The 13,700-nt window shown below is 71.5% G+C and overlaps 3 protein-coding genes across 7 annotated transcripts; 2 read left to right on the top strand and 1 right to left on the bottom strand.

The window, feature by feature from the left end:
* Window position 1: 1 nt before the first annotated feature.
* On the top strand, window positions 2-1,947 carry CCKBR (cholecystokinin B receptor; the record flags this gene model as incomplete). Its single annotated transcript, XM_090062590.1, has 5 exons — window positions 2-26; window positions 150-401; window positions 569-830; window positions 906-1,033; window positions 1,141-1,947. Coding segments are annotated over 5 exons (1,161 nt in total), but the record flags the coding sequence as incomplete, so codon positions are not given.
* Window positions 1,948-3,238: 1,291 nt separating this feature from the next.
* Window positions 3,239-7,762, top strand: SMPD1 (sphingomyelin phosphodiesterase 1). Its single transcript, XM_090031005.1, has 6 exons — window positions 3,239-3,530; window positions 3,617-4,386; window positions 4,468-4,639; window positions 4,788-4,864; window positions 5,912-6,057; window positions 6,199-7,762. Exons 1-6 carry the CDS (start codon window positions 3,345-3,347, stop codon window positions 6,612-6,614), a joined length of 1,767 nt encoding a protein of 588 aa, XP_089887131.1. The 5' UTR covers window positions 3,239-3,344; the 3' UTR covers window positions 6,615-7,762.
* A 144-nt stretch (window positions 7,763-7,906) lies between these two features.
* APBB1 (amyloid beta precursor protein binding family B member 1) lies at window positions 7,907-13,655 on the bottom strand. 5 transcript variants are annotated; one of them, XM_090031009.1, is made up of 13 exons: window positions 12,954-13,653; window positions 11,791-11,954; window positions 11,661-11,717; window positions 11,497-11,582; window positions 11,155-11,197; window positions 10,695-10,844; window positions 10,488-10,615; window positions 9,887-10,001; window positions 9,575-9,659; window positions 9,139-9,222; window positions 8,949-9,061; window positions 8,536-8,712; window positions 7,907-8,423 (listed from the first exon to the last, which is right to left on the bottom strand). In XM_090031009.1, exons 1-13 carry the CDS (start codon window positions 13,441-13,443, stop codon window positions 8,256-8,258), a joined length of 1,860 nt encoding a protein of 619 aa, XP_089887135.1. In that variant the 5' UTR covers window positions 13,444-13,653; the 3' UTR covers window positions 7,907-8,255. The 5 variants fall into 5 exon arrangements, with proteins under 5 accessions (XP_089887135.1, XP_089887134.1, XP_089887132.1 ...); XM_090031008.1 differs by having other exon boundaries at window positions 8,536-8,715; XM_090031006.1 differs by having other exon boundaries at window positions 8,536-8,715; window positions 9,825-10,001; window positions 10,488-10,844; window positions 12,954-13,655.
* Window positions 13,656-13,700: the final 45 nt, after the last annotated feature.

The following is a 13,700-nucleotide window of genomic DNA, read 5'->3' on the forward strand; positions in this document are numbered from 1 at the left end:
CCGCCGCGCCGCGCGGCCGTCCCGAGGTGAGGGGGTGTCCGGGGCGGGGGTGTCCGGGGCGGGAGCCGCGCCGTCGGGGGCAGGCAGCGAGCGCCGCCCCCAGGGCCCCTCCGCGGGCCGGCGGCGCTAACCCCCCCGCTGCGGCGCAGAGCTGGAGGTGACGGTGCGGGTGCTGCTCTACGGGCTGATCTTCGCGCTGAGCGTGCTGGGCAACGCGCTGGTGGTGGCCGTGCTGGCCCTGAACCGGCGCCTCCGCACGGTCACCAACGCCTTCCTGCTCTCGCTGGCGCTGAGCGACCTGCTGCTGGCGCTGTGCTGCATGCCCTTCAGCCTCGTCCCCAACCTCATGGGCACCTTCGTCTTCGGCGACGTCGTCTGCAAGCTCATGGCCTACCTCATGGGTGAGTGCCTGCCCGGCCGGGGGCACTGCCGGGGGCAGTTTGTGGCACGGGGCGGAGGGGGGCACTGCTGGCGGAAGGCCGCAGCGGTGAGTGGGCTGGGCTGGGGAAGCCGGCGGCGGGGGCGGGCGCCGCTGGCGGCCCCGGCGCTCACGGTCGCCCCGGCACAGGCGTGTCGGTGAGCGTCTCCACCTTCAGCCTGGTGGCCATCGCACTGGAGCGCTACAGCGCCATCTGCAACCCACTGCAGTCGCGGGCCTGGCAGACGCGCTCCCACGCCGCGCGCGTCATCGCCAGCACCTGGCTGCTCTCTGCCCTGCTCATGCTGCCCTACGCCGTGTACAGCACCACGGTGCCGCTGGCCCAGGCCCTGCGGCCCCCGCTCTACCAGTGCCTCCACGCCTGGCCCAGCCAGCCCTTCAGTCAGGCCTGGTGAGTGCTGCGCCGTGCTGGGCTGGGGGGCGGGGGCGCGGCGGCCCCGCTGACCGGCTGCGCTACGTTGCCCAGGTACCTGATGCTGCTGCTGGTCCTGTTCTTCATCCCCGGCGTGGTGATGGCCGTGGCGTACGGGCTCATCTCGCGTGAGCTCTACCGCGGCATCCGCTTCGAGATGGACGTGAAGAGGGAGGCTGGCGGTGAGTGTGGGGCTGAGCTGGGCTTCGCTCCGCTGGCCTGCGCTCTCCCGGGCGCCCAGCACCGACGACGGGGACCGTGACCGTGACCCGTCCGCGCGCTGTTGCAGGTGGCCGGAGCAGCGAGGAAGGCGACGGGTGCTACGTGCAGCTGACGGGGGCGGGCGGCGCGCTGGAGCTGGGCGCGCTGAGCAGCGCGGGGCCGGAGCGGGCGCGCAGCAGCCGGTCGGAGGCGCAGCTGGGGGCCAAGCGGCGCGTGATCCGGATGCTGGTGGTGATCGTGGCGCTCTTCTTCCTGTGCTGGCTGCCCGTCTTCACCGCCAACACGTGGCGCGCCTTTGCCCCGGGCGCCGCGCAGCGCGCCCTGGCCGGCGCCCCCATCTCCTTCATCCACCTGCTGTCCTACGCCTCGGCCTGCGCCAACCCGCTCGTCTACTGCTTCATGAACCGCCGCTTCCGCCAGGCCTTCCTGGCCACCTGCGCCAGCACCTGTCCCTGCGCCTGCCGCGCCCGCCGGCCCCCCGCCGACGACGAGGCCACCGCCACCGCCCCCTCCCTCTCCAAGGGCAGCTACACCACGGTCAGCAGCATCGGGCCCCTCTGAGCCCCACCCCCCGCTACTGCAGGCTGCCCCAGGTCCAGTCCAAAGAGCGTCGTGCCCCCCACCTGGGCCTGCCCTGGGGCCGGCACCTTCTCCGCTGGCATGGGGGAGGGGGGGGCCAGGCCACGCTGGCTGAAGGGGTGTGGGCCTGGGGCCGGCCCCCCCAGCCCGAGCGCCCAGGGCAGGCCCTGCCCAGCTGGCGCCCTGGCACCTCGCATTAATCCTGCCCCCCGCCCTGCCGCGCCGCCTCGTGCTGTGTCGTCCGCGCGCCTGTGCCCTCAGCAGAGCCCCCCACGCAATAAAGCCTGGGACTCGGCTGTTGTGCCCCGTGTCTTCTTCCCCCCCAGCTGGGCATGTTCCCCCCACCCCAGGCCAGGTGCAGCATGTGACCCTCCCTCCACATGGCACCCGGCTCAGCATGTCTCGGCCCCCCCCCCCCCCCCCCCCGGCGCCTGGCCCCAGCATGTCCCTCCGACGGCTTTGTGCTCTCAGCCTCCCCGACCGCCCCAGGGCCACCCTCAGCACCCGGGGAGCGGAGGCTGCGGGTGGGAGTGGGAGCGGGTGCTCCGTGGAGCCGCTGTCCCCGTCGCACACCGCCCCTCCCTGCTGCGCACCAGCCGTGGCCGCCGCCGCGGGTCCCCGGGGAGCTCGAGCTGCTGCGGCTCCGGCCCCGTTCGGCTGCTTTAATCCAATCTGCCCGCAGCAGCTGCAGGAAGCGGCCCGGGTCAGGCAGAGAGGGGCTCGGGCGGCCGGCTCTCGCCACTGGGCCTAGGCAGCTGGCACCCCCCCCCCCGCCGCCGAGCCAGGCCCTTCGCCCCTCCCGCCGGGTCACCGAGGGGCACCAGACCCCGGCCCCGCCGCGCCGCCGGCTCGGCCCTGGCTCGCGGGGGCTGCGGGCAGGAACAGCGCTGGCCCAGGCGCAGGGCACGGCGCCAGCCCCGCGCCGCCGCACGTCCGGCCTGGTGGCACGCGGCACGGAGGGGGGTGCCCACCCCGCCGGGGCAGGAGGCCGGGGCCGCCTGTAGGACACTGCTGCGCGCCACCTTCGCCTGCGCGGCTGCCCTGGGGGGGATCGGGGCGGCGGCGGGGCAGTTTGGGTTGGAGCAAACTTCAGGGAAGGAGCCCGCGGGCGCCCCCGAGCCGCCGCACCGCCTCTGCTGCCGGCGGGCGCGGGATCGGGCCCGGCACAGGGCGGGCCCGATCCCGCGCTCACCTGGCGCGGCCCGCATGCCGGCAGGGCCCCCGGTCGCTGCGGCAACGGGCCGTCTCCATGGCAGCGGCACGCGCCGCCCTTGCAAGGGACGAGGCGGCCGGAGCCAGCCGCCCGCCCGCACCCCCCACCGCCGGATCCGGGCCCAAGGGCACGGCGGGGGCGAGCACCGCACTCCCGACCTGCACCCCGGACCGATCCGGGCCCGGGGCCGCCCCGGGGGACGGGGCGGGGCCGAGCGCCTCCAGGACACGCCCCCCCGCCGAACCCAGGCGAGCGGGGCCGCGGACTGCAGCTCCCAGCATGCCGCGCGGCGCCTGCGCGGACCCCGCTACCGCCGCAGGGACCAGGGAGACCACAGCCCCCACAATGCACCACGAAGACTACCGCTCCCACAACGCCCCGCCGCTGCACTACAACTCCCACAGTGCCCTGCGCCGGCCCGGGCGTCCGCTCGTCCGGGCCCCGCCCCGCCGGATGAGGCCGGGGCCGGAGCCGGGGCCATGGCGGGGCCGGGCCGGGCGCTGCTGGCCGCGCTGGCGCTGGCTCTGGCTCTGGCTCTGGGGCCGGGGCCGGGGCCGGACCCGGACCCCGCGGGGCTGGCGGCCAAGGGCGCCCACTTCGGGTGGCGGAACCTGACGTGCCCGGCCTGCCGCGCGCTCTTCGCCGCGCTCCGCCTCGCCCTGCAGGTAGGCAGTGCCCCCCCCCCGGGGTCGCACCCCCCCCCCGGGTCGCACCCCCCCCGGGCACCACACGCTGACCCCGGCCGTTGCAGACGCAGAGCAGCGCGGAGCGCATCCAGCGCCTGGCGGTGCGCGTGTGCACGGGGCTGCGGCTGGCGCGGGACGAGGTGTGCCGCGGCGCCGTGGGGCTCTTCGCGGGCGACGTGCTGGAGGTGTGGGCCGGCTCGGTGCTGCGGCCGGCCGAGATCTGCGGGCTGCTGGTGGGGGCGCGCTGCGGGCGCTGGGACATCCTGTCGCCGTGGAACATCTCGCTGCCGCGCGCCCCCAAGCCGCCGGTGACGCCGCCCGCGCCGCCCGCGCCCGGCGCCCCCACCGCCCGCCTGCTCTTCCTCACCGACCTGCACTGGGACCGCGCCTACGCCCCCGGCGCCGAGGCCGCCTGCCCCGACCCGCTGTGCTGCCGTGGCGCGGCGCCGGGGGGGCCGCCCCGGCAGGCGGCCGGCTACTGGGGCTCCTACGGCAAGTGCGACCTGCCCCTGCACACGCTGGAGTCGCTGCTGGCCCAGCTGGGCTCCGCCGGCCCCTTCGAGCTGGCCTACTGGACCGGCGACATCCCGGCCCACGACGTGTGGCAGCAGAGCCGGGCCGACCAGCTGCGGGCGCTGCGCACCATCACCGCGCTGCTGCGCAAGCACCTGGGGACGCTGCCCGTCTACCCGGCTGTGGGCAACCACGAGGCCGTGCCAGTCAACAGCTTCCCCCCACCCTACGTGCACGGCAACCGCTCGTCCGCCTGGCTCTACGACGCCATGGCCGAGGCCTGGCAGGGCTGGCTGCCCCCCGCCGCGCTGGAGACACTGAGGTAGGGCGCAGGAGTCTCCGCCCGGCTGGGGGGGCGCGTGTCCCCGCTGCCCGCGCTCACGCCGCCCCTTTCCCTCCGCAGAGTCGCCGGCTTCTACACGCTGCGGATCCGGCCCGGCCTGCGCCTCGTCTCCCTCAACATGAACTTCTGCTCCGATGCCAACTTCTGGCTTCTCATCAATTCCACGGACCCAGCTGGGCAGCTCCAGTGGCTCATGGGCATCCTGGCAGGAGCGGAGGCGGCTGGCGAGAAGGTGAGCGGGGGTCCCGGGTGGGGCCAGCCACGACCGTCCCTGCCCAGGGCTTGCCCGGCTGAGCCGGGGAAAGCCCCCCGGGCACATTGGGGTGGGCCCGTGGCAGGCAGGAGAAGGGGGGATGACGAGCTGCGTCCTGCCCCCGCAGGTGCACATCATCGGGCACATCCCGCCCGCCCACTGCATGCGGAGCTGGAGCTGGAACTACTACAGCATTGTCAACAGGTGGGCGGCCAGTTCCTGCCAGGATGCAGACAGGTCTGGGTGGGGTGCCCCAGGCACTGCCCTGCCCTGCCCTGTGCCACCCCACGCAGGCACCCGAAACTGCAGGAGTCAGGGGAGGCAGCAGCATGAGAGCTGTGGGGGACACAGCCCATGTGGAGGGGGACAAGGAGCGAAGGACAGTGCCCTCCGACCTGCCCCTCAGCACATCCAGGCCCCGTGCAGCCCAGCCACGGCTCCAGGCAGGATTGTCCCGTCCCATCCTCGTCCGACCTGGACCTGACACGTCCCCGCATCCCTGTGCAGGCTCAGCCTGTTCCCAGAGGCTTCGCGAGCCCGGCCCTGCCTCCACGATGCAGGGATGGGCGCATCCTTGCCCTGCGGCTGCCAGGGAGGTCCGTGCACCCAGGAGACGTCAGGCAACGGCCGTGCCCTCCATGTGGGGGAAGGGGAGACCCCCCCAGTCTGCTCCTGGGACCAACCTTGCAGGGTCCTGGCTGGAGTCAGCACATTGGCGCAGCCCAGTCCCTGTTCCCAGACTGAGCCGCAGCCAGCGCCCAGTGCCTCGGGGCAACTTAAAAATCCGTGACGTGTAGCAACAGGAAAGGAAAACCAATTTTCTCTGAGGCTCATGTGGCAACAGCAATGCCCAGAGTCCCGGGAGATCCCCGTGACCCAGCACAGGCATCGCTGCGCCTAAATCGTCCCTGCCCAGCCTCTAACGCTCCAGGGACTGATCGCGCCCCCTCCCCGGCGTCCATCCCACGGCCTCCCTGCTCCAACGAGGGCAGGGAAGCGCTGCCTGAGCCCGAGCTAAGCCGGCCTGGCTGCAGCATCAAGCCGCCTGCTCTGCCCTGCCCGGGGTGGCTGCTCCCTGTAGCAAGAGGAAAGCTTGTGCCTTCCAGCTCTGTCCCCCTGCACGGGGGGGGCTCCAGTGCAACCGTGCCAGCAGCCCGGGGGGGCTGGCCCAGCCCAGCCGGTTCTCTGGGGCCGTAAGGAGGTCCCAGTGCCCCTGGCCCCGGCCCTGACCACCCCCCTGCACTGCCGCAGGTTTGAGAGCACCATCGTGGCCCAGTTCTTTGGCCACACGCACGTGGACGAGTTTGAGATGTTCTACGACGAGGAGACCCTGTCGCGTCCTGTCTCCGTGGCCTTCGTGGCCCCGAGCGTCACCACTTACATCAGCCTCAACCCTGGTGAGTGTCCCAGGCGGGGCTGTGCACCGCGGGGAGGGAGCGGGGGACGCAGCCTGTGCCTCGGGGCCTGCTGGGAGCCACAGCCGCTCTCCGGGGCAGGGAGGGAGCTGCGGCACTGACCCGCCCCGCCCCGGCCCGTAGGCTTCCGCGTGTACCAGCTGGACGGGAACTACCCCGAGAGCTCGCACAGGGTGCTGGACCACGAGACCTTCATCCTGAACCTGACTGAAGCCAATGCAGCCGGGCCAGGGGCCACACCGCATTGGCGCCGCCTGTATGGGGCACGCGAGGCCTACGGGCTGCCCAACGCCTTCCCGGCTGACTGGGACCAGCTGCTGCGGCGCTTCCAGGACGACGAGCGCCTGTTCCAGCGCTTCTGGTTCCTATTCTACAAGGGGCACCCGCCGCGCGAGCCCTGCCTAGACGCCTGCAAGGCCGCGTTGCTCTGTGCCCTGCGCACTGGCCGTATCGACGACCCTGCCCTGTGCCGCAGCCTGCGCCCCACCCTGCCCTTCGCCCACATCCAGCGCCTCTGGGACCAGCGCAGCCTCTGCTGACCTGCACAGGGGAAGCTTGCTGCGCTTGGGCCCTGCCTGGGGCATAGAGGGATGCCAGCCCTGGGTGCAGGGGGCTCTGCTCGGCTGTGCCAGGAGGACGCTGGGGATGGGGTACGCGCCAGCATCCCCTTCCTGGCTGGCGGGGGGGAGAGGCAGGTGCGTCGGGGCCAGGGCTTTGCAGAGGGGAGGGGAGGCCGATGTAGGGGGCAGAGGGGGCTGCAGAGCAGAGTGGACATAGTTCAGTTAAATCAATTTCATGATTTAAGTCGCAGGTCAGGAAACCTCGCTTTAATCATTTTCTGCAAAAAGTGCATTTTTGTTGTTTTAATACCCTTTATTCCAGCGGTTCCCATTAATGATTTATTATAATTGCTTTACGTGACAAACATGTGCTGGCGGTGCTTAAGGTTGCAGTTTTAAACTGGCAGTGTGCAATCTGTCAGTGGGTGGGAACCGCTGCTTTGTTTGTTTAACTTCTTGAAACTTTGCACTTTTAGAGAGGAGGGCTTGACAGTGTGTGCACAAACTTAGAGACGAGGGCTCAGGGTGGGTAATCGAGTCTGTTCTCTCTCACCTCCGCATACTACTGTTAACAAGGATGTTACCTCTGGAGACAACAAATTCTTCGTAGGCCAGAAGAAGGGTGTTTGTGCCCAAAAGCTTAGAGAACAATTTTTCCAACTACTTAGTTGGTCTAATAAAAGATAGCACATCTACCTGAAGAACCTCATCCGTCTATGATCTCTGGACACGCAAGTCCAGTTTGAGAACTGAAACTAAGCTTCACAGAGACGCTTAATAGGATCTTCTTGACGGAGCACTCGTTCCCAGTAGGTAGAGTGCTTTCCTTTACTAATCTATAGAGGAGCCTCTGGGGACCCCGTGAGATTGGGTAGGCCCCTAATATAGTCCACAGCCTGTTGTGACCTACTGATAAAGCTTTTTAAAAAGTTGCACGAATATACTGTCTCTAACAGTATATATTTAGAAGGTGTAACCCCTATCCCCTGATGATAACTTTGAGCTTAATTTTATCTTAAAACTATTGTTACCTAAGTTTATTTTTTAAAGCATCTTTAAAAATGATTTAAAAAAATTGTTGATTTTTATCCACCCTGCTTCAGAGCCTGCTGCCACCCGTGCCCCTTGTGCAATAAATGAGTGAAGGATCCAACCTGGGGCTGCATCTGGGGGGTGGGGGAAGAACTCGGCAAAGGGTGGGGGGAGGATGGGCACAGCCGGTGCGACCCCCGCCGCGTGGCGCAGGAGGGAGTGGAGCCAGGCCAGGCCGGGCTGGTGGAATGGGTTTATTAATGATTTAGTACAACACAGATCTCTTGTTATAGCAGAGATGGTGGCTGGGGGCCTGGAGCCTGCGTGGCACCCCAGCACCTGCCCCCGTGGGGTAAACCAGCGGTTAGGTCGCATGCACGGGGCGCAGGCCAGGCCCCTCGCAGCCCCGAGTCCCCCCTCCCCCAGGTGGTGCGAGGTGGGGACCCCCAGCGATGCTGGCACTGCTGCGGCCACGGCGCCCCGTCTGCTCGCCCCCGCCCCCTGTCCCGGCCCCGGGGCTGCCCCAGGTGGGGGGCGAGGCTGCGCCTGTCCCTGCCGTCCCGTGCGGTCCGGTCTCGTGGGGCTGGCTCACGGCGTCTGCGTGCCCGGACGCTTGGCCTTCAGGCTGCCCAGCAGGGTCTGGACGCCCCGGCGCACGGTGGAGCCCACGCGCCGGGCCACAGAGTCGGCAGGCGGTGCCGGCAGGCAGGAGGTGGTGGCCTGGGGCCGCGCGTCCAAGCACTTCTGGTAGCGCAGCTGCGGACAGGACGGGGGCACGGCTGTGGGCAGGAGCGACGCTCCCGCTCCGCTTGCTCGGTGGGGGGGCCCACGCCGCCCCCCCGGGCTCGGGGGCACAGCAGGCACTCACCATGCAGGCAGCCTGCACGGCCTCGCTGAGCCCGGCAGCATTGGGCTCGCACCACACCGAGTGGCAGCGGAAGTCGCCGGGGGCACGGGCCATGATGAAGGCGAAGGAGCGCACGTCACGTCCCACGCCCATGAAGGACAGGAAGCGCACGCGGCACTCGCACAGCACCGCCTCTGTCTGCTGGGACACGGCCATCAGGGGGGCCTGCTCCTGCCCCCCCCGCCCATGACCACGGCCCCCAGCACCGCTGCTGTCGGCTGGGACTGCAGTGGCAGGAGGTCGTGCCCACGCACACTAGGGACTCCCACCGCTGCCCCATGCGCGGGGCAGCGGGTGCGGGTCCCAGCCCTGGGCTGGGCCTAGGGTAGCGGGGGTCAAGAAGCACGCCCGCACCCGCCTGGCACGGCGCTCACCTGCTCGTGGGTGATGGTGAGGGTGGCAGGGGCCACGCTGACGACCACGGGCGTCCAGTGCTCTTTGCTGCTGGCCAGCGCCGATTCCAGGGCCGTGTTGATCACGTCCATGCCTGCAGCACCAGCCCCCCATCAGGCCTCAGCTCCTGTCCTCACCCCCCCACCGCCCCTCTGCCCAGCCGCTCCATACCCACGGGCTTGGTGACGGGGACGCTGCCCAGGTAGCAGACTTGGAACCGCTGCACCAGGTCGCTCTTGGGCACCGGGAACTCCACTGCAGGGACCAGAGCAAGAAGGGAGCTGCCGGGGCCCCTGCCTGCCCCCGCACGGGGGGCTGTGGTGCACAGGGGTGCACCCAGGCCAGGCCAGCCTTTTGGCTATCACCTCCGTCTGCCATCCCATTGGCCAGCCCACAGCCCTCGTACCATCCCAATGGCCAGCACCTCCACCATCCAGGCCTCTGGCCAACTCTGGACCCCAGAGCCTGTCCCCCCTGGCTGGCTCCAGAGCCCACCTCCCATCCCGTTGGCCAGGCCCCTGCCCCCTTCCCACAAGGCAGCCCCCAACCTCCCTTCCCAGTCCCCTGCCCAGCCCCCCCGCTGCCCCAGGGGCTGGGGACGCCCCACCTTGGAAAGGGATCTCCACCATCTTGGAGTGATCCAGCGCCAGACCATTTGTCAGTGCCCGTGCACTGCGCCGCTCCACCATGATCTGGGGGCACAGGGAGCACGGGGGTCAGCCTGCTCCCTTCACCAGGATCCGTTCCCCCCCACCCCCCCACGGGCATCTTCCCAGAGAGCCCTGGGGCACGAGCCCACCGCAGGCTGAGATGATGGGGCAGGGAGGTCCCCAGGAGGGTCTCAGCCTGGCACAGACCTCGTGCAGGCTGGTGGACGTGGGGTGGGGACCCCCGGGAGTGCGGGTCCCGGGAGGGTCACCTTGGCGCAGATCTCGTGCAGGCTGGTGGCGATGTTCTTGGCCGGGGCCTCGCACCGAAACACGTGACACTTCAGCATCTGGGTCAGCTGGTCCCGGGCCACGTAGGCAAAGTCCCTGCGGGCGGAGGGGGAGAAGGGGGGAACGGCTGTCAGAGCCGCTAGGTCCCTGGGGCGTTGACCTGTGGGCAGTCTGTGGACAGTCCAGGGACGCCTGAATGACCTTGCTGACCCCTGCAGCCAGCGTACAGGCCAGGCCCTTGTCTCTGTGGGGGCAGCGAGCGACGGTGGGAGGTGCAGAATGAGTCGGCAGCGAGCTGGGGTGTAGGGGGGGCAGGGCCGCGGGCAGCCTAGTGCCCCCACAGAGATGGTGTCCTCCCCCAGGAGAAGGGGGCCAGGGGAGAGGGCCCCAAGCCATGGGGGGGTGCAGCCTGGGGCCGCGGCGCGGACGGTACCGTACCTCTCCCTGTGTCCGCGGGAGCAATAGAAGAGAGCAGAGAGAGCGTTAGGAGCCCCCCACGTCCAGTCCCCTTGCCCACAGGGCAGGATCCCCGCGGTCCACTGCCCCCACAGCCCCGGGGCATTCCCCGCCAGCCGGCCCTACCTGCCGTTGTCGCGCCCCACGCCCCAGACGCGGATGCCGGCCACGGGCTGGGCGTGCAGCAGGGCCTGCCCCCGCGGGTCCACCAGCCGCAGCGTCTCGCTCTCCAGCACCAGCAGCAGGTCCCGGCCCTGTGGGGAGAGGGAACGATGCGCCCACCTCCCCCAGGCCGACCCCCCACCCACGCAAACCAGCCCGCGCCCGGCTCACCTGGCCCCAGGGGCCCGCGGGCTCGGGCTCGGGGTCGGGCGCGTGCAGGGACAGCTGGCGGATGCAGTTGTTGACGGCAACGCTGCTCTGGCCCGGGACCAGCTCCTCCTCGCTCATCTCCACCCAGCCCAGCGACCGCACGGCGAAGCACTGTGGCGACGGCGCAGCGCACCCTGACGCACCACGCCGTCCCGTGCCTCGCACGCCCAAACCGCACCGGCCCAGGCCCACGGCTCCTGGGGGGGCAGGGGGCTGCCTGGGCCCGGGGGCATCCACCTCTGCCCTCCCCGGCTGATCAGGGTATATGTTGCCAGGCAACTCAGACCACGCGTGATGGCTCCTCCCGGCACCACGGCAACGGTACCCGGGCAGCCGCCCCATCCCGGCACCACGGCAACGGTACCCGGGCAGCCGCCCCATCCCGGTGGTGTAAGAGCAGCAGCCAGGCAGGCAGCCGTACCTTAGATCCTGGGGGCACCGCACGCTCCTCGGTCTGGGAGGAGCTGGAAGAGAAAGAAGCTGCTTACCCCGGAGCCCTGCTCCCAACCGCGACTGCCCCTCGCTGCCCAGCACCCACCCCCTTGCTCTCTCCCCGACCAACCGGACAAGGGGAAAATCCCCGTCTGTCCCCGGTACGAGCCTGAGCGGGGCACGAGACCCTCCACGGCGCACCCCAGCAGGGCACTGGTACCGCTGGGGCATCCCGGCTCCACCACCCTGCCATGCTGCCGCACAGCTGCAGCAGGAGTCTGGGTGCAGGCGGTGCCCAGTGTCGCGCCCCCCCCCCGTGCCCCCCGCTCACGTCACGTCTGGCGAGGCCACGGGCAGGTTGGGCAGCTCCATGTCCTCCGCGCTGGGCTCTGGGGTCACAGCCTCTGCAGGGTCGTCCTGGGGGAGACCACGGGCTGTGACGGGGCACCGCAGCCCCTGGGCCCCCCCACGGCCTCCCCCCGCAGCCCCACTCACCTTCCAGAAGTCGCCGTTCTCAAAGCGCTCGGCCTGCGCCAGGCCCGTCCAGGTGAGCTGCAGAGAGCGGCAGGGGCGGTCAGGGGCGGGGGCAGGAGCCGGGGGGCGGGGGGGGCAGGCCCCGGCTCACCTGGGGCTCGTCGGGCGGGGTGTGCCCGAGGGTGGCGGGCGGCTCCCACTGGGTGGTGCCCGTGGGGATGTGCCAGTAGTAGGTGCCCGACGTGTCCTGCACCCGCATCCATCCGGCCGGCAGGTCCGAGTCCGTCTCGAAGGAGTTCCGGGTCCAGAACGAGTCTGCGGGGGCACGGCCCGGCTCAGCCCCGCGCCCCCGCCGGCAGGGCCGGCCCCAGGGGCACGCCAGGGCTGCCCCGTGCCTCGCCGCAGCCCCACCCGGGCACGCGGCCAGCAGAACCGCGGCCAGGAGGCGGTCGCCGCCGGACACGGCGCCAGCGCCCAGCCAGAGCACCGCCCCCCGGCCCCCCCGCGGGAACGGCAGCTGCTTCCCAGTGCCGTGCCCTCCCATGCCCATCTGCCGCGGCCATCACACGCGGCCCCGCCGGGACGGGGGGAGGGGGCACACGCCACCCGGGGCTGCCTGGCACGGCCACCCACGGAGGCGTCGGCCCCCCCGCAAGCCATCGCTCCCGACCCCCGACCACTACCCCCGCTCTGATGCTACTTCTGCCCCCCCCAGCTCGACGGCGCCCGTCTCCCGTGCCTGCGACCGGCGGGCCCCGAGTCTGGCCCTGTGGCGGGGGCAGCAGCCCGGCGGCCCCCTCTCTCGCTCAGCTCGGCGCAGCCGGCCCGGCCCGGGGATGCGGCAGGAACCAGGAGTGCCGGTGCCGGCCCCGTGCAAGGGGGGTCCGGGGCGGGGGCTCCGCGGCCTGGCAGGCCCCCTCCCCGCCGCACTCACCTGCCGGGCCCCGGCCGCATGCAGGGCTTCCCTTGGCAACAGCTGACGGCATCGCAGGGGGTGTTGGGGGGGGCCGGGGCCGAGCGGCTCGGCAGCGCGGCGAGAGCTGGTCCCGCGGGGCGGTCGCTTAGCAACAGCTGACGACGGCTCCGCACCGTCATGCGGGCGCCGGAGCCGCTCCCCCCACGCGCCCGGGCCCAGCCTCCCCGGGCACCCCCGGGCGCAGCGCCTCAGCCGGAGCCGGCCCTCCCACGCCCCTGCGAGCGCGGCTCAGCCCCGGCGGCTCTGCGGGGCGACGCTGGCACTGCCGGCCCCTGCCAGGGCACCTAACGGGGGCACGAGGGGCTGGGGGCGACGCTGCCGGGGCAGGGCGAGCCTACCGGCGTCCTCGGGGGAGCTGCCGGCGGGGCTGCCCTGGCTCAGCGTGGCCCAGCTGGAGTCCTCGTCGCTGGCGGCGCTGCCGCGGGGCCCGAAGAGCCGGCTGGCGCTCTTGCCCAGGTCGCGCGGCGCCCGCTCCCAGCTGGGCTCCGACTCGGCCGTCACCGGGTCGCTCTGCACCGGCGTGGAGTCCTCGTCGCCCTCGCCCTCGTCCTCGTCCTCGTCCTCCTCGGCCTCCTCGTCGCCCGGGCCCAGCGGGGCCAGCTCGTTGCGGTTCTGGTCCCGCGCCGCCGCGGCGCGCCGCATCTGGTTCTGCCCGTCCTTGGCCCACTTGGCGTTGGCCGGCTCCTCGGCCGTGCCGCCCGGGCGCCGCGGCGGGTCCGGGGCGGGCACGGGCAGCGCCAGGCTCAGGCTCAGGCCCAGGCCCAGGCCCGGGCCCAGGCGGCTGTTGTCGTTGGCCACGTCCCCGCGCTTGCTCAGCGCCCCCGACATGCCTGCGGGGCCCGCCGGATCGGGCCCCTCCCCCCGCCGCGCGACTACGAGCCGCGGGGGCCCCGCGCCGCCTCCATCGGGGCTGCCCTGCGGGAGCGCGGGGTCACGGGCCGGCCCGGGGGGGCACCCGCTCCCGCACCGCGCCCGCCCCCGCCCCCGCTACCTGCCGCGGCTCCGGGCTCCGCTCGCTGCGGGCGGAAACCTGAGCTTCCGCTTCCGTTTCCGGCGGAGCCACCCTCCCCCGCCCCCTCCCCGGG

Source organism: Crocodylus siamensis, chromosome 1 (genome assembly GCF_052110815.1).
Source record: "Crocodylus siamensis isolate JL-2025a chromosome 1, ASM5211081v1, whole genome shotgun sequence".
NCBI lineage: Eukaryota > Metazoa > Chordata > Crocodylia > Crocodylidae > Crocodylus > Crocodylus siamensis.